At 36.0% G+C, this 25,311-nt stretch overlaps 2 protein-coding genes across 3 annotated transcripts in view; both read left to right on the top strand.

Moving 5' to 3' along the window:
• CCDC141 (coiled-coil domain containing 141) overlaps positions 1–3,766 on the top strand; it is a 97,079-nt gene extending 93,313 nt beyond the window's left edge. For both annotated transcript variants that reach the window (XM_061379319.1, XM_061379326.1), the window contains 4 exons: positions 1,911–2,065; positions 2,156–2,285; positions 2,378–2,543; positions 3,481–3,766. In XM_061379319.1, the coding sequence (XP_061235303.1) occupies positions 1,911–2,065; positions 2,156–2,285; positions 2,378–2,543; positions 3,481–3,604 (575 nt within the window). In that variant the 3' untranslated portion in view covers positions 3,605–3,766. The remainder of the gene's footprint in view (positions 1–1,910; positions 2,066–2,155; positions 2,286–2,377; positions 2,544–3,480) is intronic.
• A 6,282-nt stretch (positions 3,767–10,048) lies between these two features.
• Positions 10,049–25,311, top strand: part of TTN (titin) — a 256,966-nt gene continuing 241,703 nt past the window's right edge. Inside the window, exons 1-12 of the mRNA XM_061379384.1 lie at positions 10,049–10,263; positions 12,349–12,452; positions 16,466–16,669; positions 17,361–17,648; positions 18,370–18,458; positions 18,550–18,794; positions 20,438–20,726; positions 20,959–21,111; positions 21,572–21,691; positions 22,636–22,767; positions 23,526–23,663; positions 24,144–24,281. Coding sequence (XP_061235368.1) covers positions 12,362–12,452; positions 16,466–16,669; positions 17,361–17,648; positions 18,370–18,458; positions 18,550–18,794; positions 20,438–20,726; positions 20,959–21,111; positions 21,572–21,691; positions 22,636–22,767; positions 23,526–23,663; positions 24,144–24,281 — 1,887 coding nt within the window. The 5' untranslated portion in view covers positions 10,049–10,263; positions 12,349–12,361. The remainder of the gene's footprint in view (positions 10,264–12,348; positions 12,453–16,465; positions 16,670–17,360; positions 17,649–18,369; positions 18,459–18,549; positions 18,795–20,437; positions 20,727–20,958; positions 21,112–21,571; positions 21,692–22,635; positions 22,768–23,525; positions 23,664–24,143; positions 24,282–25,311) is intronic.

Raw genomic sequence — 25,311 nt, forward strand, 5'->3', positions numbered from 1 at the left:
TATAAAATCAAGAGGGGGTCTGATTATTGCCACAATTATACTCAGATTATATGTTTTTGTTTTCTTTTTCTAATGGTAAAAACCATCCTGGTGTGAGATGCAGCCTGACTTCATAAGGTGACACAATTAATAATAAAATCCAGCAAAAAATATCACAAGAAGTGGCTGATGCCCACTTAATGTTTTCTGCTGGAATACCAGCTAATCATACACAGTGACTTATTGCCAGCTGCATGCAAAGAGGAGGCAAGGGTATAAGCTTGGTTCTCTTGCTTGAAGTGAAGCTGCAGATTCCAAGTTTTTGAGCTTCAGATGCATGCAATGCAATGGTGTAGCAGCTTGTGCATGCTAAGTTCAAATAGCTAAGAGTTAGCGAGTTTGTGAGTTTGAGCTGCTGGGACTGGGTAAGAACTGGCTAAGAAAACCCTAGGTAAGGAAGATTATGAGAGAGTAAACTCCATATACTTCTTGCTTTGTGGCCTCAGTCCTACAGTATATGGGAAGAATGCAAAAGCAGCTAACCTTGAAAGCTCACTTGCAATTAAATGCTCCTAAGCAGTGGATATAATAATACAGTGGGTAAAGATGTCTGCCTTACCATGCTGACAGTCCCGCATTTGTCAAAAAAAGCCATGGGCTGAATATACTTGGGTTTAGAAGTTGCTGGGCACCTTAGTGAGATACACTGTTTTTTGTTTCACAATAACATAAAGAAAAAATCTTAATCCTAAAACTGGAGTACTGCTGACATGGTTGAGAGCAGTTTTAAGTTATGTTATTTATTGCACATTTCGGTAACTTTTTCTTTCTAACGAGGACAGCGATTACATTGTTAAATATTATGGACACACGGTGCAATTTATAGTAAAGAGGAACAAGAAGATATTCTTCATATGATAGGAATATAAGATGTAGTTTTTTGTCGTAGTATATGTCTTTATATGTGCTTCTGTGTGTTAACATCTGCTGCTCTACCTTCCCTTTGTCAAGAATACTTAGCCTGAGTTCTGGGATCATCTTCTTTTTTTACTGTGGCCCTGGAAGTGGAACCTCAGGTAGTAGTACAGTGATCCAGTAAGTCCAGCTTTACAGCTCATTAAGTTACACACCACATGAAGCAATGCTTTGATTCAGTATAAACTGATGCTCATGACTGATTTTTTTTCAACCAGTTTTGATGGGTTAATTTGTATTAGCCAAGCCTTTTACTGTCTCAGGTGTCATCTGTCCTCCCACAGTTGGCATGAAACCAGCACAAACTCAAACTCATCTGCTCTGGTTACTGCAATAAAAATGCAATTATTTGCCCTTAATCTGAATCTGATTTGTACCAGGTGATCTTATAGTACATGGTGTTGGTATTAATGATGGCCAAAATAGTAATCTTGATCGAAGTGGTATGAGACCACATTCTGGCCTTCATCACTGTTGCAAATATAGATCAATCTTTCCTCACCATAACTTTTTTCTTTTTTTTACTAGAAGAATAGGGAAAAAAAGGTGGAGAGAGAGACTGGTGTGTGACATTGCAGTAAATGCAAAAATTTCCTCTCTTAAATTTGTGTGGAACATTTACTTTTCCACCTTCACTGAAACACAATAATCCACATAGACTTGCCTACTACTTGCACAAAGAACATGATTCTTTAGCATTACTGTGGAACTAATATCACTATACCAATGCATGAAATTCTCAGGTGCTTAATATCCATGTGTTTCAATAAGCATTGTATAAATAAATGATGCCTGCCTACTGTCTTGGAAACAAGTTATGAGTTCCAGGCTCTCTTTGTCATGCAGGGTGGTGAACTTTATAATCAAGAGAATGGATTTTTTTCTTCAGTTGTTCCAACTTTGTTTTTTAAAATCCAGTGGTTAGTTTGGGTTTGGTTCTGTTGTTTTTTTTCCAGTGCAAGGGAAGCAGCCAAACTTCATACAAAAATTTAGACATACAACTCTGCAAGAAGGAGAAGATTTAATCCTGCATTGCACTATACATGGAAAGCCGAAACCACGTGTCTACTGGACAAAGGATGATATCCAAGTGGTATCCGGAGACATCAGTGTATGTTCTAATGTTCTTGAAATATTTCTTGGGAGAAAGATTTGCTTTATGCTACTAATAATCTCCTATGTGCATTCCATTGTTTTACAGATTGAGAAATTAGGAGATACCTATTATCTTTTGAAAAGAAATGTAGTCCTTGCTGATACTGGGAAATATATCTGTGTTGCCAGGAATGAAATTGGAAAGGCACACTGCTCTGCTTTCGTAACAGTGACAGGTGATACATCCTGCCAGATACATGCTTTTATGCGTGTTGTTGCCATATTAAATGAGCACCTTGTTTCCACTAATGTACGTGCTTTGTTTCAGAGAAAAATAAACCCCCAGAAATCTCCACTGTAACTCAGGCTAAATCAGAATGGGAAGATGGATACTTTTCAGAAAAAATGAATGTCACCACAGCTGAGGTTCTACAAACCCACAACACACATTCTGTGCAAAATCAAAGGCCAGTAATTAAACATCTCCCAGTAAGGTAACTTGCAGCTTACTCTGTGCTACATCCTGTAATACTCCAATAGTTGTAAGGACCTTAATTTACAATACACACATCAAACAGTCTTCCTAATCCTATGAAGCCTTTGCGTAATGTAAATGAAGTGTATAATGTGTTGTGTGTGCCTTTTACACTTAATTCCTCATCAGAAGATATGTAATTCTCTTAGGTGAAAGAACTTGCAATATAAGTGGAATTGGAGTTTGTGCAATAAGGTATTCTGTTTAGTGATTTTATTTTATTTTTAAATTTTGATGTTAATGTAAGATTGAATAGCTCAAAAATACAGTTTTCAAGAAGTTCACACTCATACAACTACATGAAGTTTCAGTAATAAAATATGTAAATAAACTTTTCTACTAGTTAAACATCTTATTTAGAAGAATAAGTAGCAGTTCTAAGAGCACAAGAACAGCCATTGTTCATTAATTGATTAAAGATGACAAAATTTCCCACTGCACAATTTCAGAATATTAAATGGGATACATGAAGTCAACAGTCCTTGTGGTGACTTCTACACAAGATTAAATCTTGCCTCCTAAATTTAGGCTCTGATAAAAAAGAGAATTTTTTTTTTGCCTTTAAGTTCCTGAGGTATGTTAACTAGACATGAAAGTCATGTTAATTTTAGGGCATATAGAGAATTATGTACATATAGATCATACAGAAAGGTCAAATTTCTCATTTTTCTTATCTTTTCTATTCTTTAGAATTAACGTGCCCTCTGGTTATTTGTTATTGTCAGAAAGATGAGTTTTAAGAAGTTTTATATTCTGTCCGAAATCACTCTTTAATCTTGTCTCAACAGCACAGAGAGCAGTCTATGACAATCACAACAATGTTGCTTATGAAAGGAAATGCTGAAGCTGGCACAATTAAAAATATAAGAAGTCTTAACTGATCTCTTTTAAAACAGGTTTAAAGAGAAACTTTGGCTTCAAGGTGTGTATCTTGAACTTGAGAGGCCACAAGAGATTATCTTGAATTTGGGACATGATCCTGCTCTTCTGCCTCCTGCAGAGGGTCAGAAGATGGACTGAACTGCAAGATGCCTGATTAATGAAGGTGTTCATGGTGTTTGTTCTGTCCATTAGTAGATACTGGCCATGGGTGAGGAGATGAATCTTTGAGTGCTATCTGATTTACATCTAACTTGCAATTTGTATTTGGCTTCTTTACAAATAAATCATTAATAAAATTCACTGTGCACAACATTTATTAGTGATTTCTAATTTCTTGTGGTTTTATTCTGGTCTGCTGGACAAATGTAGCAGATGATGTTAGAAAAAAAGGTATTAGCCATTAAATTGACAGATTGTCTTGGTGATTCATCAGTACCCAACCAATAGTTCTTCCCACTAGCTTATACATAGAAACTGGACACAAACAGAGGACTGAAAACAAAACGACTAGAACTACAGAATTCCCCAGTTTATTAAATTAATTACCTTATTTCTAACGTCTTTGAGACATTTTTGAGGAGGATGGGCATTGGAAGGAGTGGTTACTAATAGTGGCAAGCCTAGTCTAATGAATGCTTAGTACCAAGAATGCTTTCAGGGAGGAGACAGTTTCTTTAAGGCAACTTAAGGGAGAAGTCTCCCACTATCTTGCTTCTGCTTTCAGGACTGGATTAGTGTAACAAAGCAGCCCATTTCCAGACGATGTGTTTAATTACAGTCTAAAGGAGTAGATAATGAACTGATTGCCACCCTGTTTTCCAAGCACATAGGACAAGGACTTCCCAATGATAGAATTCCTGAAGACCCACAGCATCCATTCAGGGTATAAGGAAAACCTGAATGGAAATTGATTGGTTTTTTTATTTATTTATTTTGGCAGTCATTATCATGATTAAATGTTTGTCTTTGTTAGGTGTCTTTTTCACTTCAGTGCAAAGCTCTTTGCAGAGAAAGAGGGGGACATTCATGGTGTCATTGAAATGGGTAGTTCAGAAAACACCTGTGCTTGCCTGGTACAATGACTAACAGAACATCTAGTTAGGCTCGGAAATAACTGTTCTTCTGATTCAGATTTTCGAGGTCCTGCCTAGCAAATGATTCATGCTACTAAGACTTCTGCTTGGGTGCACTGCATATGGCTTGTCTAACACCACAGGTACATGTGTAATGTGCAACTGCCTACTGAGCAATATTTTGTCATTCTTTATATAAACATTGATTGGGCCTACACTGGATTTATATACAACAACAGTGCACTCACGCTTCTCACAGAGATCAGATACGGATTTAAGCAGTGCAGCATCTTTGTGGTTCATCCATGTAGCTGTCATCTGTGCAAAACTGGGACTGAAATAACTTTTATGAGAGTTGCTTAAATTGTATTATAAAAACATAAAGCATTTATTGCCAACAAGGTGTAGGTTGGCTGGTAGATACTTATATATCTCCAAATTGAAGTACAGACATAGAGAGGAAACAAGCTGAAAAAAAATATCATGTACATGTCTTCACCTGATCACATAAATCACTTGCTTGACGCTATGGAAAAGCCAATGGCATCCTGCCCACAGAAGAGTCACAAGGCTGCGTATATGCGCATATAAATATAGTAGCTGAGGGCGAAGTTCTTGATCTACTTATTTGCCCCTTATCTCTCACAAGCAGTTTTTTCCAAAGTGGAATGGAAATATTCAAACATCTTGTGTATCTCATAAAATTACTTTTCTGCTTAAGAACCTTCTTTGTATGTGTAGTTTAGATGTACAGATTTCACAAAAAATGTTTCTAAATGCTGTCACATTCTGAGGACTGACAAACTGTACGTATCAGATACCACCACAGTTGCCCCCTCCCCTGCCCAAATATTAAAAGCCTCCAAACAGTATGTTCTTCTATCAGCTGGAATCCTTAAGTATGACACAAAGTTTGAGTTTGCTTTTTCTTTTTTTTTTATTTAAAAATTAATTCTGTAAAAATGAAAGTGTGGAATTCAGTGCCTGCTGATCTTGATTCCTCCTCAAATTTAAGTCATTGGAAGGTTCTTGCTTTTCCTCTTGGTTGTCAGCCTGCAAGTACAATTTGAATTTAATATTTAAAGTGGGCTTTTTCCCTAAATTCACAAAACACATCTTTCCTAAATAAAAAAAAAGAGCATTAATGTTTTTCTAAATATATGAGATAAAACAGAAATCTGTACAGCTCTTCTTACCTATGGTTTTCCTACAAAACAGTAGAAAGTGGTGTTTATAAACAGGTAAACAAAAAACCCAGCAACCTTTTACCAGTGAGGATGACAGCTATTGCTCCGAGTGTTCCCAGGGAATGGATGCATTATGAAACATGGTGTGTCTGATTCTTTTAGTTTTATAAATCATAGTTGCTCATAAAATCATTAAAAGGTCTGTGAAATTTGTCAGAAATCTAAATACTATCTCCATATTAAAACTTGTCTCAAGTATTATGATATTAACTATTGTTTTACTCAGGTAACGAGTATACCAGTTTTTTTTAGTAGGGCTCTGCTTTCTAAGGCTAGGTGCTGAGTAATGTTTTTATTCCTTCCTTCTCTGCATATGTAAATATGTAGGGATGATACAAAATAATATCCAAGGAAAACTTGGGAAAAGTGAAGTCTGTGAATCTCCTCCTTAGATATTTCTAAGGAGATATGAGTGACAACTATCAACATAAAGTTAGCACATATGGACCCTGATAACTAATCCATACCCATTCAAGTCTAGTTACATTTCTCATGTTAAATAGCTAAAGTAGTTTCAAAAACTGCTTAGTGCCTTAGTTTTCTGTTTTGCTTTTCAGTTACTGCCTTCTTCAGTAACAAGTAAAACAATATTCGGCAAGCAAGTTTTAGTTTGTATTGAAAAATAATAACATATCTTACATAATCAATTACCATAGCTCAGATAAAATACATCAGCAACTGAAAATGCTGCAGCTTTTCAGAAGCCAGCTTCAGCACACAAACATGGATATTCTTGAGATGATGCTGAATTTTATAATCTTTATGTAAGGTTCTAAAGTCTTCATCACAAAGTACAGGTTAGTCTTTATTTAAGGTTCTGTACGTTCCATTATAAAGTAATGTTTATAGCATTTGCAGGGGGAGGGGAGTTGATGAAGGTGGTATAAAGCTGTTTTGTTTTCTGGTCAGGATTTAATGTTTTAACAGTTAAGAGAGCAACTTTTTAGTTATTTCTAAATTTAAAGAAAGTGGGTAGGAGGAGGGAAAGCACCTTTTTTTTTTTTTCAAAAGTAGGTTTTAGAAAACTGGAAATTCATCAAGGATATAATATCTAGATACATTTTGGATTGTGTTTTGGCAGCTCTATGAGGATTTAAGAATGCATCATATCAGTGAAAACTTTTATTTAAAGTGACCAAATTAATTATTTCATGAGCCCCTTGGTTCTGCATATTTGGCTGGAGGGGAGAGTGAAATGAAAATAGTCTGTGAAAGGAGACATAACAGACATTCTATAGGAAAGAACAGGGCAAAGAATGAAGGGGGCGTGTAAAAATGTATGAAATTAAAGGGGAGAGATACTGATTCTTTTCATTCAGTCTGCAAGTTAGCATGTGTAGACAGATTAAGGGACTAGGCAAGAAAGAAAGGTTTATGGTAGACTGGCTATGCAGCTACAGCACATAGTACACTACTACTGTTTGACAAATAATAAAGAAAAAGAAAGTTTGTGATTTTATTTAAAAAAAAGAAATTTGGAAATTCCACTTCAGAAAAACACATTGAAAACTTGCCTAAGTGGCAGTTTGAAGATTTCAGTGTTCAAGAAAGACTGAATTTCTCTTAAAGCCCTGACTAAATAAAGTCTTTAGTTTCCTGGGCATCTTCATGTGGGCCTTCTAAAGTAATATTTCCTTTTGTACAGCTCTACTCATAAAGTTAATAGGATTATTAGAATTAATCAAAATTAACCACATTAAAAGCAGTTGCTGGCATCCACGCCACAGCATTTCATTGTGTTGAAGATTATGTGGTTTTTCTTAAATGTGGTGTTGGCTTATGATGTAATACACATAACATAGTATACGCTTGTAATGATTAGCAATATATAGTTTATACTTAAAATAGTAGACTGAAGCAAATGCTGAAATTTTCATAGCAATCCTCAATTTGTATGTTTGCCTGAAAAACTATTTGGCATTCTCTGGATTGTTTGTTTGATCCTGGAGCAAAGGAATAATGTCGTTTTTACCGGTAGTGTCTGCTACACAATAATAAGACTGAAGTCATCCTGCTTTTTATTGTGGATATGCCATGTGACACTAAATATGTAGAAATCACACTGGGCTGATAGTCATTCTGTTAACGGAAGACATGCAATATAAATAATTCATATTCGTTAACATTGTGGGAGAAATACTTCACTGTTCAATTTAGTTTCTGAATTCACCGGCAAAAGTAACAAGTTAAGAAGGTATAAACTTTTGTTGGAATGGAAGTAGGTTTAATAATGATCAAATACAAATATACAAAAAATAAAAATGGGAAAGAGCTCATTTTAAAAATAGAAGACACATGGTTTATGTGTTTGAATGCAGCAAAATATTTCCTTTGTAGCTTTCTATTATTATCAATTGTTGTTGACATGATTGAAACTGAAAAAATTGAAACTGTGAACATCTCATAACTTTAAAGTGACAGTTTGCACATTTGTGTCATTTTAAAATCATCACATGCTCATAAACTTTTTCATTGCTTATTTGACTTAGATGTCATCATTCAGCTGTCTGCGTTTGTGAATACAGCCTGTGTTCTTCAAGTTTATCACTGAAAATGCAAGTGTTCAGCTACAGAGAAAATCAGCTAATTTATTCTCTATTTAGAATCAGAAATCAGATACCCAGATTTCTGTAGACATTTTTTGTCTTTTAGTAGAAGCTATCTTCTCCTCCCCACTAAACATGTAGAGCTGCATTTGCTTTCATACTAAGTCTTATAGAGGGAGTTTAGGCTCTCTGACATCTATTTGAAACAAAAATTGGAAATAAGCTGTAGTACTCTGACTAAATCTCTGTGAGTGTCCAGATAGTACCAGTATAAAGAAAGACTATTCCTCCAGTTTCTGTTGCTGTTGTTACTGCTGCATGCCAAGAGTAGCTATAAATTTGACACTTTATGGGATGGATAAGTTACATGGCAGATCAAGTTTCTGAGGTTATTGATGAGATCACAGCTATATGTTCTTTCTTTTTTTTTCTGAAAACTATGGTATAACACACCCTTGCAGGAACCATAGGAGTGGTATTATCTCTCCTGGGCATTTTCTGGAGCTTCTGCTGAAGGCTTCACTCAGATTGTTTTCAAGCACAACTGCAGCTGACAGTACAAAACTCCATCCTGTTCTTACTTCTCTAGATATCCTCTGGGAGATACTTTTCAATGTGAATCTTGGTAACGGGAGACTGAACTCCTCTGTTTACCAAAACAGCTAAGCATGTGCTTGACTTTAAGCACATAGGTGGTCTTATGAGCCAGTAATGTGCTTAAAGAGTTTGCTAGATATGCATTGTAGATATTCCACTTCATAAGGAAGGAAAAGGGTTTTTCAGTAAGAAGACAACAATGGAAAGCAAGGCTGATGTGGTGGTGTGGCAAAACACCTCCTGTTACAGCTATAAATAAGAATAGTCTGCTAACTCTGACCTATGTTTCAGAGACAACCATTCTAATAGTATAATTAGGTGCACTGACTGATGAAGTTGGGCTATTGGAACTTCACAAACTAATAAGCTATTCAATGGATGCTTAACTCTGTGGTCTGCACAAGGACTACACAGGTCTAGAGAAAAGCTATTAGGCTAAAAATCTGCTTTTTTAAGAAATTACAGTAGTTGTATTAATTTGATTTCACAGAATTAGTATTTCTGCACTTTGTACACTATTGTTTTTTAAGCTTAACTACTTGGAACAGTGAACAGAAAAATTCCAAAACAAACAAACAAAAAAATGACAAATCTCTATATTACCAAATGCAATTTTAGAATTCAAAGTTATGGAAAAAATAACTTAAACTGTGTATTCTAATAGTGTGCAGCCACATGTCTGTGCTCAGCTCACTTATTTAGTCTCGTGATTGACAGAGCATTTGGTAGCTTCTTGGATGTTTTAGAATGAAAGAAAGTAAGGCTGAATCTCACTGGTATGATTATGACTTGTCCATATCCTGTGCTAAAATGCTTCTTTATTACGTTTCTGCTTATGACTTAGGAAATTTGCAGCATCTTGTAAACTGCACATAACAAAAGACATTGATCTATAAATCAAATCTTTTGGAACAGATGAGGTTTCCTCAGTGAATCCCTTTTGTGCATCCAAAATTAGCCTTGTCAGTCAAACCAACAGGTGGTGTATGGTTACACATAATGGATCCCCTCTCACAAGATACGTTCTTTTAGGAAACCAATCAGAGCTGACAGTGACATGATGAGGCAGACCTGACAGCAGAGCTGGGGTATATAAAGCAAAACAACTATGTTAGCACTTCTGAGCAGTCGTGCATTCCCCGCCTCGCCTCGGGTGTAGGGATTGCAAAAAAACAAAACTACACTGTCAAGACTGTGTAGTTTTGTTTTTATGATTAGAGGCTCTACAATTCTCATGCTGGGATTGTCTAACAAAATTTTACTCTGGATAAGGACGTCGTTTAAGAAGATTTCGTTGGGCTTAGCCCACTCTTGCAGGCACTTTGAGAGATCAGGTTAGTAACATGTTTCTGATGGTTGAATAAGTATTTTATCTGTCATTAAGAATCCTGATACAATCTACTATTTGCAAATTTGCTCACAGGGGGGATGTAGGTTTCAGACTATGGACACAAACCATTTAAATTGTCTGGCAAGATTATGTCTTAAATTTCTGGGAGTAAGTTTTGATACTACTCAGCAAAAAGTTTTTCTAGTATATTTTTTGTGAAAGACTATAAATTGAAATTTGAAATGTGCATGGAAACATCTGCTTAGCTTTAAACCGCCTTTCACTGGGAGTGTTCAAGGTTATGATACTGAGAGATAAACTGAGAAGCTCTAAGAATAGCTCTGATAAAATGCACATGGTATCAGCTAAGCACTGATGACTTTTTAAGGGAATCAACTGCTAAGGTATCAGTTACATGGCAGCTCTGGAACACTTGTCTGCTGTCATTCATAGCCAGGAAGGTTATTTCTGGAACATGACATTTCAGATGCATACTTTCAATTCTAATTATACAAAAAGCCTTATAAGATCAGATCTTCATCACTGAATTTTGCCTAGACAATGAAATATATAAACTTTGTGTGAACTCAATGACAGTTCTACTTAATGAAATAATTTTTAATCTATTTTGGAGTCAGAAATTACATATCTATATATAAATTTTCATAATGTTTAATTATATTGTAAGATTATTTCCCCGTGTTTTAGTATGTAACAGATATTTGTCATCTTCCTTTCAGAAAACTAGTGTTGTTTTAGGATAAAATGATGGTCATTTATTTCTAATTTGAACTCACTTCCCCCTTACCCTTGAAGCTGAAAAGCTTTGATAATGTGCAGTTCCCCTGTTAAGCTGGAACAAGTATCCAGATAACCAGTGAAGGCAATAAAAAGCAGATAAAAATTCCAGTAGAATATCCAGCTCAACTCTTATGTGCTTATTGTATGTAGGCACCAGGCACTGATTTCAATGAAGGAACTAATGCCTTTAAAAGGTAGCATAAATTTCGATCATAGTGAAAGAAACTTCATTTTCTCATTAATTTTAATTTTTAAGCCTGGGACTGTCACAAAATCAGGCACAGAAGTCAAAGTAAACAACAGTAAATGTGTGAGATGGAGTTCAAATATTATGGGGTTAACTCTCAGTTAGTAAGACCTGATATGCTCTCAGGGTAATTTTTTAATGAGAAAAATTTTAACCTGAATAGATATATATTACTATTAAGAAGATATTAACAGCATTAAAAAACCTGGACAATTCAACATCAGTAAATAAATGTCTTCAAGCAAATATAAAATACTCCTGATACAGAAGTTTTCCTAGTGGGAGGGTGCTATTACAAAGTAGGATCTTGTGTCATAAGAAGAGAAAGCAAACTTCTTTCAGATTTCACATGGATCTGCAGTTGTTCAAACCATCAGTGTCAGTGGCTACCTTATATCCTAGCTCACATTTCGAAGGTAGCTGTCTTCCCATATTCAAAATTCCACTGTGATACTCTCTAAGAAAGAGTACAATTTTATCTACGTCTGTAGTGCCAATATGTGTCTGTGTAAAATAAAATTATTCACTACTTACAGACTGCTTGTAAGAGAGAATCTCTTGGCATTTTTTTTCATCATCAAAAGCCAAACACTGTAGACCTTCAAACTTTTTTAAGTGGCTACTTAGTGACCTTGTTGTTCTCCTACTGGAGAATGCAAATGGTTTGCACTAGCAAAACATTTTCAAATACTTTAAAAAAAGACCACATGGAGATTATTTTCTGTTTAGGTAAAGATTAATGGACAAATACAGGCTAGAAGACCTGTGGAAGGTCATGCAATGAGTCAAGCAGAACTTTGTCTCCTGCTGCATATTTGTAATGCCAATCACAACTTCACTAAATATAACATTTTCAAGTCAACCCTAAGAGTAATTTGCTATGCAATTTTTCTAAACCTACAATCACCATGTTTCACCAGGTCAACATGACTTGAATAAATTATGAAAATAATCACAAATATTCCTAAAATCTAGCAAGAAGGATGTGTGTGTAATAACAATTTCACCATTGATTCCTAATTACATTTTTATTGCTTTCAGAGTGCCTGTAAAGATGACGACAAAAGCACCAACATTCACGCAGCCATTACAAAGTGTTGTGGCACTGGAGGGTAGTGCCGCAACCTTTGAGGCTCATATTAGTGGTAAGGTTTTTGTTCATTCTTGCACGATTAATTACTGTCTGTTACTTTTTTTGGTAATGTTTATGCTAAGACAAATGAAAAACTTTTCATAGATCATAATGTGAGCTGAATGGGTAAAGACCAGTGCTGAAATGTGACTATATATCCACATCATACAGTAGTAATCAGCACTGAGGTGCTCTCAGATACCCATGAACACACTGAATAAAGTTACAAGGCTTCCCAGGCAATAGTGAATCATCCTGCCAATGAGACTGGTGTCTCATGTATGTTAGAACCATGGAAACTGGGAGAAAATAGCATTTAATGATATACATAACGTATAATGAGATATTTCTGCACCTTTCAGTTTACTTCATTCTGGAGTTCTGTCAGTGAGGGGTTAAAAGCACAAAATCTGGGTCCACATGGCTACTGAAGGCAGTAAAAAAACCTAGTTTGCTAGATAAGAAATGTGTATGGTGATCATGATGGTAGCTCAAGGCTGGATTAATATAATTTAAATTGCTGATGTAATTTTAAAGGGTAGCTCATTTGCCAGTCTACACCCCATTCAAACACCTCATTTTGTGCGAAAGCCCATGCAAGAGCCCTTATTCACATTGTAAGACTGAGTTGGTTTTCATAAGATCAACACCCTGTTCTAAGACTGCCTTTGACCTCAGCAGTGACTAAGGAGAAATGACACATGTTCCTGCTGGTGGAATTATATTGTCTTACAAGCATTAGCAATGCGATGATCCACATATCATAAAACACTACCCAGATGCTCTGTGACAGGTGCAAACACATGATCTGTCCAAGTATAATGTTCTCTGACATCTAAGGTCCACTGTGGTTCATTCCTTTGGTCCCTTTGAATAGCACTGACTCACACAAGGTGTTTGAACATGTCCTGTAATCTATATCCATGATATTTTTTCATGCCTTATTCTGTTGTTTGGCTGTCTACTCTGCAGTTAATTGCTCTGACCTTCTCTTGTTGTCTGTACACTGCAAATTTTCAGTGAAGAATTTATACTGCTGATTACAATACTTATTATGAATACATAAAGATATCACCAGAACAAGTGAATACACTAATATTATGGCTCAGTGTGTGATTTTGGCTATTTTAGTTTGGGTGATATCTTGGATTATTTGATAGGGGAACTTGATTTCTTACAATGAGGAGCATATACCATATTTGCATTTTAGTCCCAAATATCATGTGAGGCAATCTTCTGTTAGCTTTTATTTACATTGTAAGATTCTGAAATACCTTTCCTGCCCCAAAAGCATCCACCAAGATTAACAGATCTGACAGTGGTTTGGAGTTTAGGTTTTCTAGTGCATAAAAAATATGAAGAAAGTTTTATTTCTTGAACTAATTGCATAAATAATGGCCTATACAGCTTTATTCTGCTACATTGTCTGTCTTTCCTACCTGTCATGAGTTGTTGTGATTTTGAAATTTACTTTATTTTTAGCTCTGATGACACTACCTGTTTATATACAAATCAAGTATTAATACAGAGCTACAATTCGAACACAGCCCAGTTAAACTAAGAGTACCAGAAGAGATTAACAATCACTAGATGTGTAATTTTGCAGTCTGTAAACTAGAACAAATTATTGCACTGTTGTGTCAGACTGTGAATTAAGTGCCACATTGCAAAGGTTTCATATCAGTCAAAAATACCCAGCGTCTCCCCCTGGCTTAGAACACACAAACCCGTGACTTAAAGCAGTAAATGCCAGAGTAGCTAGCACGTCATCGCAGAGGGAGCACTACTGGGTGAGCAGTTACTGAGGGGACATGAGACAGCATGTCAGTGACAAGAAAGTCTTCCATGCTGGTGGCAATAGAACTGTGCCCATCCTTATGTCTCCACAGTACTGATCAGGTATTGAATTTGCTCACAAACAACTAACCTGTACTCCACTTCAGTTGAGTACTGAAAATATCAGTTCAACTTTCTTGAATTTTACATTACTCAATGTAAGATGGCCCTACACTCCACATATTGTTGAAAGCAACACAGATGGTGCACAGGTTGGCAGTTCCTTTCACTTACATCATTGTCAGAACAATTTGAATTTAATTACTAAATTAGCGAATTTGAGGCCCTTCAGGTTAATCTTCTTCATTTTATCAATAAAGTTCAAAAACCTAAAGGACAGTTTCAAAAATTAAAAGAATGTTCTGATAATTAACATTCAAATCATAGTGTCATTTGGCACATTTTAAAGTTAAGTCCTTACTCTACATAGCCCAGTCAAAAATGTCTGTAACCTGAGATAAATCTTATGTTTCAGTCCCTAGCCCTGTGGCATGGGATTAGCAGAGTCCTAGTAAACTTGTGAAGTTCAGTTCTTTTTAGTATGAATTTGTACTCAGATTTTCAAAACAGCTTCTAATTTTGAATCCTTTGAGCATATGACTTGAAGACATTACAATAGACTCAATTTTTCTTAATGTAGGCTTTGTTCAACCTACCACACAAACCCCATGTTTGCTAATCATCGTATGATGCTGCGCCAAGAAAATAAAACATTTTGTTTCAAGAAATTCTCTGCTGACAAAGTGATTTTTTGGTTGCCAAGCCGAAGAATTTTTAAAAATCCTTCACACAAATGTTATCTCTGAATGCAATCTGTAGAATCTGCTGGATGCTTTATACTTATGATGATAATGTTCAACTTATCTTAAACTAGTAGTATAAGACACTCTCTTTCTGTGTGTGTGTTTCTATTTTGCATATATCTAGAAATCATTTTTTCAACTATGAGTAAAAGTTAAAACTTTGCTAACCAGGTATGGTGTGACTGCAGACAGCCAGTGAAAGTTTCAAACTACATTTCTAAGATTCCCTTTCATTTTAGTCTCGCACAGCCACATTCCTGACACATTGAACTCCCAGATAATTAAATTATTTTTTTTATTTATAGGAGAATTTATAGGAGAGGTACTCTAGAAAGGAGCAGAATTCTGTGGTCCTGGGGTTTTCCAAGCCACAGAGAATTGAGATAGAGAAAAAGTAGAGCAGCTGCAGTAATTGCAGTTTTAGATCTCATTCGTGACCTCATGTGCAGTGCAATTGGCGATTTGTCTTGAGAGTCTTGATGAGAAGTACATAAAGTAAATTTGAAGGATTTTTCACTTTGAAGAAATGCTGTTGTAGGACTACAGAAAAACTTTTGAGCTGGAACCGTATCCTTAAATTAACTGTTCTCCTTATGTGGCTTGCCTAAAACCCTTGCCTGTTTGTCAAATGGATTTCAGTTGCTCAGAAAAGTTGACTGAGTAAAAACCATGGAAATAGAATTTCCATTAGAAATCAAACCCCAACGTTTAAAACTAAAAAACAGCTATAGATATAGGTCAAACTCTTCTGACAAGAAGAGTCTTGCTCATGACCCTGGCAACAAAAGAATAGTATGTTTGAACAACAAAAAAACAGTTGATTCCAGCTGACTGCTTTATAACAAACTGAAACAGAATTCATTTCAGGAAAAAAGAAACAAATCCTCCAAGATATTAATAGCACTTGATGTTAATGCCTACAGCAGTCACTTCTCTGTCACTTCATTTTTTAAATCATTTAGTGTTAGGACAACTACTTAACTTGATCAGGAGTTCTGATTTTTACTTTGTCTCCAAACTACTGGACTGGATAATTTTGTTAGCAATAAGCAACACTACTTAGATACTAACAGATAAATAAAAGAATTCTCATGTGCATTAATTCATCTCCCTCATAATTTCAATGAACAATCCTTCAACAGGACTGCTAAACACTATGGTCCACAAATTCAAGTGATTTCCTAAATTCAGTACCTGTGTAGTTGTTCTATTGCTCTGGAAGAAGAAATTCCTTTACCACTGTGTCACTGGGCTTACAATCATGTATCTGTGCCAATGCCATTGCACTCCACTATAACTGTGCATACATGAGAGAGCATTATGGTAACTTTGGATACCTCTCATTTCACAGAATCTTATTCTCCTTTTATATTCCTTTTTTCTTTAGGTTTCCCAGTTCCTGAGGTGAACTGGTATCGGGATGGCCAGGTTCTTTCTGCTGCAACTCTGCCCGGTGTGCAGATCTCGTTTAGTGATGGCCGCGCTAAACTGGTGATCCCCACCGTGACAGAAGCAAACAGTGGAAGATACACCGTACAAGCCACCAATGGATCTGGGCAAGCTACTAGTACAGCTGAGCTACTCGTCACAGGTATGAAACAGCTAAAGAAAGGCAGCTCCCTCTGCTGGCGGTGTGAGAGAGAGCAACAGCAGAAGTGTCAGTTAATGAAAAAGGTTTGGATTTAAACTACATGATCAGAAAAGAAATAGCAAACCAATTTGTTTTCCTAAAGCAGGCTAGAATTCAGCATGTATTCTGACTAGTATTTTCTAACAGCACCATTATACACATGTAACACTTAATTGCATAAAGTTTAATTTTGATCTTATAAACTCTCAACCATAATTACAAATTTCTGTCATAGCTTCTGCTCATGTAAGCTGTCACAGTGGCTTTAGTCAAACTATGCATAAAAGAAATTATAAAAGAAAAAATAGTTTTGCAGATATTTAACAGAATAACTCACATAAAGGCTCATACCCAGGAGACTGCACTTACTACCTATGGTTATACTCAATGTACCTCTAATTCTAGGAATATTTGCACACATGGGCATAGTCAGAAATATCAGAAATATTAAACATATGAAAAAAAGTTAAGGTTGTTTGCATTTTGGCAAATCAACTCTATGTTTTAAATGTTTGAGTCTGTAGTATCACCTGTCAGTAAAGTGAAAAACAAAAAGATCTGATGCAATTCTACCAATGAAAATATCTATCCCTTAAAGTTCTTTTTAACAGACATTATTGCTTTTCTATTTATTTCTTCAATAAAACTGCAGCTGGAACAGCACCACCAAACTTTTCACAACGACTACAGAGCATGACTGCAAGGCAGGGAAGTCAAGTTCGACTTGATGTGAGAGTGACTGGAATCCCTACACCTGTGGTGAAGTTTTATCGGGATGGAGTAGAAATCCAAAGCTCCCCCGATTTTCAAATTATACAAGAAGGAGACCTTTACAGCTTAATAATTGCAGAAGCATATCCTGAAGACTCCGGTACCTATTCAGTAAATGCCACAAATAATGTGGGACGTGCTACTTCAACAGCTGAATTGCTAATCCAAGGTAACGGAGGTGATGTTGCAAGCCATGAAAATAAGAGATTATTCATTGTTGTAACGGTACAATATGCACCACTTCATCAAAGTTATAGCAACAAGACAACTTATAACTTCTTTCTCAAGCAATATTAACTTGCTGTGAATAAACAGGGTTTTGGTAACCTTTGCAAAAGGGTTTTGTCTGAGAATTTCCTCCAGAATGGGTCTTTTTTAAACTGAGGATTCAGTGGACAGGATGCTCCACTGAGGATACTTTCACTTGTTCTTATTTTGCTCTGTAGGTTTCACAAAGTTGCATTTATAAGCTGTCTTTGACATAATAGATATATATTAGACAGCGTAACTGTACATGGCCTTGTAAATGAGCCTGATAAGGATGAAGGCAGTTCTTAGAGAACTGTAGCAGTGAATCATTTTACCTAGCACAGTCTTGCTTGGATTTTAACTCAGTCAGGCTTCCAGAATGTTTAGTTATTTGAGATCCAGGACTGGTTTTTTGTTTGTTTGTTTGTTTTTCTAATGACAGAGTAATGAAGAAATACTATTACAAGTGTTTTCACAATTATCTGCCTATAGATACTGCACGAAAAACACACGGTTGCTCAATTCTTTCTCTGTTTATATAAATTTGTATACAAAGGAAATTGACCATTCATTTATTTCTGCAACTGCTTGTTATTTGTTGCCATGTGCAATTCTCCTCACCATGTTTTTTCTTCCAAAAGGTGAGGAAGAAGCCGTTCCTGCTAAAAAGACAAAGACAATTGTTTCGACTGCTCAGATTTCACAAACAAGACAAGCCAGAATTGAAAAGGTATATTTTTCAAAAAACAAAGCTGGTAAGGTTAAAATGTGTATAATGACTTCTACAGTGTCTCAGACTTGTCTTCTTGATTTCTTTGTAGAAGACTGAAGCCCACTTTGATGCCAGATCACTTACAAGTGTTGAAATGGTCATAGAAGGTGCAGCAGCCCAACAGCTCCCACATAAGGCACCTCCACGAATGATTCCTAGACCTACATCAAAATCACCAACCCCACCAGTAATTGCTGCAAAAGCACAAATGGCACGACAGCAGTCACCATCACCTGTTAGACAATCACCGTCACCTGTAAGACATGTCAGAGCACCAACACCCTCACCAGTAAGGTAAACTTTTTATTCTTTCAAATAAGATTGCATTTTGAATCAACTTTCACATACAGAAGTAATGCTGTAGAATGACAGCACAGTATAAAATGGAAGAATTCACTGACTTAATGATAACTGTGTTTATTCTGATGGTGAGCTATAATGTGCTATATTTGCCACTGCTATAGAAGGGTGTGCCTCTTATGTAAACTTTCTATCCCATATGGAAGAAAATCCTTTAGAGAATAAACCCAATTTGATTGCTCTGTGTACAGCTGAAATAACACTCAAAGCTTCAAGTTCATGATGAAAGAGAAGAAAACGGTAAAGCAGTTCATGCTTGATTATTTTAGATGAACAGGGAAAAACAATGGCACTCAAATGAGTGGCAAGCAGAATGTGTATGCAGAAAAAAATGTTTTAAAATAGGTAAGTTAAATATGATTATGGGAAAATAATGTTTAGTTCTGCTAAAGAGTCTTAGGGGGAAAGTGAGTGATATAAAGAGCAGGGCTCATGGTCTGGGAGACCTCACGAAGCGTGTGCTGAGAAAGCAAGTAAGGAGAAACTGCTTTGGAAGTCCTGCAGTTTCAGCATCCTGAAAGGAATGTCTCTAAGCTGAGTGCTCAGAAGAGCCCCATTTAAATTGGCAGAGCTAGGTATGCTGGTGAATCTGGTCCCATTGAGAATAACTTGCAAGTACATGGAGAAATGTATTAGTAGTAACTGGCAATAACTAACAAGCTGCACAGATGAAAGAATAATTGTGCCATCTACAGTGTGTATGAAACTAGAAGTTTGTATTCCACTGCTTGTCAAACCACTTTTAGACATACGTTAGAAAATAAACCTAAAAATTAACATGATGCTGCCCTCTACTGCTGCAGTATGTTAATGTTCCCTGGGAAATACAGTATAAAAATATTCATGTCAAAGAAAATGTAACTTAGAAAGTTTATTAAATCATTTTGAGAAATGCTTTCAAACTATCTGTTAGGATCGGGACTGAATTCTCAATTTTGATATTCTAAAAAACTAGCACTTTCGAAGTGACTTCCAATTATTGTTGGGGAAATTTTAAATGTAAGTATGGGGAAAAATATAGATCAGAATCTTTCTTGCAATCTGAACACATGAAGGGATGACACATAGAAATGAGATGTGGTGCAGCAGTACATAAAGTTATGTTGTTGCTAGGTGGCTGACACATACAAAAAGCAGCTACTCTAATCATTTTGTCTCTCTACAGAGACTGGACCACAAACGTAGTATGCAATACAGCCTGTAAGCCTTTTATATTATTCCTATTAGGAGAATTATGATAGAGAAAATGGAAACTAATAATTTATATATATATATATTTATTTTAAGTATGTGTGCTTGAAGGAAATGCACTTTGACATTTGCCCTTATTTCTTTTTGGGAATCTAACTAAGCTACTATGAAGATATGTTACAGTTATGACAAAAGCACACATTAGGCATAATGTTAAAATCAGGTACGTGTAATATACAAGTAGAACACCTCAAAAACTTTTGTAAAATCAAACTAGTGAAGATACCCTAAATGGGGAGTGAATTCAAGTCCAGGCTGAAGTTGTCTGTATAATTGCTGTTGTATGACACAACATTAATTATATTAATACTTTATTTTTATAATAGGTCAGTTTCTCCTGCTGGAAGAATCTCCACCTCACCTATTAGACCAGTGAAATCTCCATCTCCAATCCGTAAAACACATATAGTGACAACAGCTGGGGCTGAAGTCCTTCCTCCTTGGAGGCAGGAAGGATATACTGCAACCACAGAAGCCCAGATGACGGAAACAAGAGTATCTACAAGTGCTACCCAAATAAGAACTGAAGAAAGATGGGAAGGAAGATATGGGGTCCAAGAACAAGTTACCATTAGTGGTGCTGCTGCTGAGGAGGTTGCAGCTGATGCTAGAGAGGTAAAGTCTATTTTTTGAAAGAGAGTTGGTTTTGCTTTATGTGTGGACTTGTCACAGCTGATTAGATTTGCTAAATGGAAGGCTGTGTATAAAAACGTGTGTGTACCTGCTGTCGAGAGTTCTGCTGTGAGTATTTAAATGCTTCTTTGCAACATTCTGTCTCTGTACTTGATTTTTGTGCTGCTTCTGAATGCAAAACATGAAAAAATGTCTTTTGATGTGACTAATATAGGTGAGAAAGGACAGTGAAAAAACAGCAGCTGTTGCTACGGTTGTTGCTGCTGTGGATCAAGCCATGGTGAGAGAACCAGCTCCAAGTGTTGTGGAGCAAACTACTAAAAGGACAGCAATGACCGCAGTCCACGTTCAGCCTGTTCAGGAGCAGGTAGAAATAGAACACAGTCATTCTATGGTTTCCCCTTTATCCCTTCATCCACCATGCCAACAAGGCATGATTCACTGTGAGGAATTAACAAGACATTACCCAGTACACCACAAAAGCATGACTGTAAAATAATGCTCATGGATCGCTTTTCCCATTGCTTTTCATCATAGCAGGATGGAACTAGTTATTCTTAAACTGTTTTCAAGTTTAAGAATGCTTTCTATGAAAGTGATCCTGTGTTTTCCCTTGTCATTCATTCTCTAACATTATTCTTACACTGGTGGAGTTTTTCCTCTAATGTCTCATTTACAGTTTACCCACTAGGTATAAAATAATTCTCCCTTAGTGTTTTCCCTTCGCTTACACTTTTCTCTTACTTTACCTTCTCCTTCTTTTGATGATCAAGTTGTTAAAATGAATTTTAAGGCTTTGTTTTTTTGTTTGTTGCTATAAAAATCAGATGAGAAAGGAGGCAACAGTAGTAGTTACCACTGATAAAGCCACAAAACAAACAGTAATATCAAGAACTAGAGAAGAAATTGTTACTTCAGAAGAACAAAGGCATATCTCTCTTGAAAAGGTGAATACAGATGTTACCTATGATTGTCATATTCTGTTAAAAAATTTAATGTCTCCTCAAAGGACAAGCCTATGAACAAGAAAAATGACATACCACAATACTATTTTTAGCTTCTCATAGATGCTCAGTGTTGCTAGTTTACATTGCTATCATTCTCCTATCTCTCCTTGATGATTCCTTTTTTTATTTCACTTCCATTAATACTGAAGGATGTGATAGATAAACTTGAAAAACTTTAACCTAGTAAAAAAATCTTTCTTTTATATACTGTATGGTGTTTTTTTTCTCTGATTTTGTTTCTAAGCTTGCTATTTGTACCCTGCTTTGTTGCCAGCACAGTGGGTGAGAAAAAAAAAAAAAAAGGAGCAAAAACTCATTCTGCATTAAAATCAATTTTAAAAATACTGATCCAGATTGTTTTCACATGTGTTTTATCAGACAAATGTGATGTAATGGAAGATCAGCTTTTATAGAGAAATATTACATCTGCATTCTAGTAGAAATGCACGAGGAATGAAGTGTAATCTATGTTTAAAGTACTTAGAAATAGAAATCAACCTTGGAAAAAAATCAGATGCTTATGTGCAGATTATAGCTGAACATGGAAAAGTGAAAATTACTTATTACTTGGTTTTAATATCCTATACTTTCTCAACTGATTATGATGCAGGACAGTTTTTCTCTGATCAGATTTTTTTTTATTTATTACTGCTTTCAGTAGCAAAGCAATCATTTGTGGAATGTTGTGTTGTTTTTATGTTTAACGTATATATGTTTTATAAAAGTCCATTTATGTTGTTATTTCCAGACTAAATGATTTTGAAATCCAGAATTCAACATTTTATTTCCCTTTCAGTTTTATCTTTTCCAAATGTATCAAAAATCACGTACCTTATACTTTTAAAAAATATATCATTTACACTTTCTTATTCATAAACACCTAGGTAAGAAAACAACCAGAGAAAACTCCAGTACCCACAGTAGTTATTGCCACAGAAAAAGCCAAAGAACAAGAAAGAATATCAAGAGCTAGAGAAGAAATATCTACCAGACATGAGCAAATTGCTCATGAAAAGGTAAATTACAGATGTTTAACTCACTGTTATACACCAAAAAGTTCATAAAACCTCATTCTTCATTAAATGTGCTACATGTCTTTGCTCTGCTTATATATGAAGATCAGTTTATAAAATGAAAAGTTTATAAAGCAAGGTAGTCCAGCCCAGTGTCTCAGGTCCAGGTCTACTGATTTCAGGGCAGCTCTGTCTAGAGGAGGAGTGCAGCTGTCAATCCTACAGATCTTTTGAACATTATGGCTTTTATTGTCAGGGTACAGAGAACTTCATCTTATGCTTAATGACCTCTGTTTTTTGTCTGAAGGTAGATTTCTAGAGGTAAATTGTAGAGGTTATCTCATGATATAATATTTATGCGTGGAATTTGATTTAATGAAGTTCATATTTGTGTGAGGATTGAATGCATCTGCTAGACTATATTGTGAAGTCTTTGTTGGAGTAACTGATGAAATAGTTTCATCTACTGATGGGAGCAAATATTAAGTCAGTAATACTCATTTTTCTGTAAGCAGAAAACAGTATCTACAAAATAATGTTATAGTACAATTAACACATGGATTAATGCAATATGTTAAATGACTGTTCAGCTAGCATATAGCTATACCTTGGTCTACACAAAGGGATTATTCAATTTCTCAAGTACTTTTTTTCTCTTCTTAATACACATTCTGAAATCTTATCCCACTTGCCAGGAAAGCTGTGTAATTTTGACAACAGGCATAATTGACTACTATTATTCTCTTTACCATAAAAACTAGATAAGAAAGGAAGATATGAAACCTTCTGTACCTAAGGTAGTAATTACCACTGGTAAACCTAAACCACCAGTCATAATATCGAAAAGTAAAGAAGGAATTGCTACCAGACAAGAACAAGTGAGCATAACCCATGAAAAGGTGAATAGCAATATTATAACTATATTTGGTTTTTTATCCTCTCGTCTTTAAAAACCTTGTGACGCTCAAAAAATACTAACTACACATTTCCAGATCATTTTTCTATGATTTATTTCACTTACAAACTTCCAGAACTACTGTCAATTAAACTTTATTATTCCACATCTATCTTGTTCTCCTAACTGTTTTCATTAATAAGGATGCCCATAATTCCCTTCTGATTGACATTTGGAACGGAATAACAGACTCTTGAAATGCATTCTAACTTTTTTTTTTATTTATTTTAATCATTACTTTTACTTAAGTAGGTGTGAGGGTGTGACATACTTATCAGCATACATATAATACAGAGCTGTGTGCAGTGCATAAGGATCTAACCCCTTCTTTTTAGTTTTTCCTCTTCCAAAATCCTTTCCCTTTGTTCAAACATCTTTCAAGATCATATGTAACTGAAACTTTTATTTTTGCTACAATAATTAGATTAAAAAGGAAGCTAAGAAAACTACTGTAGCTCCGAAAATAACTGCCACTGATAAAACCAAAGCACCAGTCACAGTGTCCAGAACTAGAGAAGAAATTACAGCCAAGCAAGAACAAATTCATCTAGCTTATGATCAGGTGACTATAGCTGTTTCAGATGTGAAATGGACTGTTACAATTTATCTGCAAACCTTACCTTTTAAGAGCTACTTGGGTACAATAGAATGCCTTCAAATATTCCTGATAACATAACACATCAAGTCGGATAATTGTCAAGTAACAGAGGCAGTGTGATTAAGTTTCTGGTGATAAAGAGGTTTTTGTCTCACTAGACATAAAGGAATATTATGAAATGCCACTTCTAAGACTACAGTCAGATTTCTCTCTGAAAGCCTACTCACTACCAATGACAATCAAGTAATATTTACTTGTTCAGATTTCTGAATGCAGTTTTTTCTTCTACATGATGATTCCTTGCAATGTTATGGTTGTAATATGAAACAACTGCTCTCTTTTCAAGTTTCAATTGCAATGTTGTTCATATCATAGAATCATAGAATCATAGAATAGTTAGGGTTGGAAATGACCTTAAGATCATCAAGTTCCAAACCCCCTGCCATGGCCAGGGACACCTCGCTCTAAACCATATTACCCAAGGCCTCGTCCAACTTGGCCTTGAACTGCCAGGGATGGAGCATTCACAACCTCCCTGGGCAACCTATTCCAGTGCCTCACCACCCTAACAGGAAAGAATTTCCTCCTTATATCCAATCTAAACTTCCCCTGTTTAAGTTTTAACCCATTACCCCTTGTCCTCCCACTACAGTCCCTAATGAAGAGTCCCTCCCCAGCATCCCTATAGGCCCCCTTCAGATACTGGAAGGCTGCTATGAGGTCTTCACACAGCCTTCTCTTCTCCAGGCTGAACAGCCCCAACTTTCTCAGGCGATCTTCATATGGGAGGTGCTCCAGTGCCCTGATCATTCTCATGGCCCTCCTCTGGACTTGTTCCAGCAGATCCATGTCCTTTTTATGCTGAGGGCATCAGAACTGTACACAATACTCCAAGTGAGGTCTCATGAGAGCAGAATAAAGGGGCAGGGTCACCTCCTTTGACCTGCTGGTCACACTCCTTTTGATGCAGCCCAGGATACAGTTGGCTTTCTGG

The sequence above is a fragment of the Neopsephotus bourkii genome, unplaced genomic scaffold (genome assembly GCF_033783945.1).
Source record: "Neopsephotus bourkii isolate Nb327-2 ecotype Australia unplaced genomic scaffold, CSIRO-AGI_Nbou_v1 NB_196, whole genome shotgun sequence".
NCBI classification, from domain to species: domain Eukaryota; kingdom Metazoa; phylum Chordata; class Aves; order Psittaciformes; family Psittacidae; genus Neopsephotus; species Neopsephotus bourkii.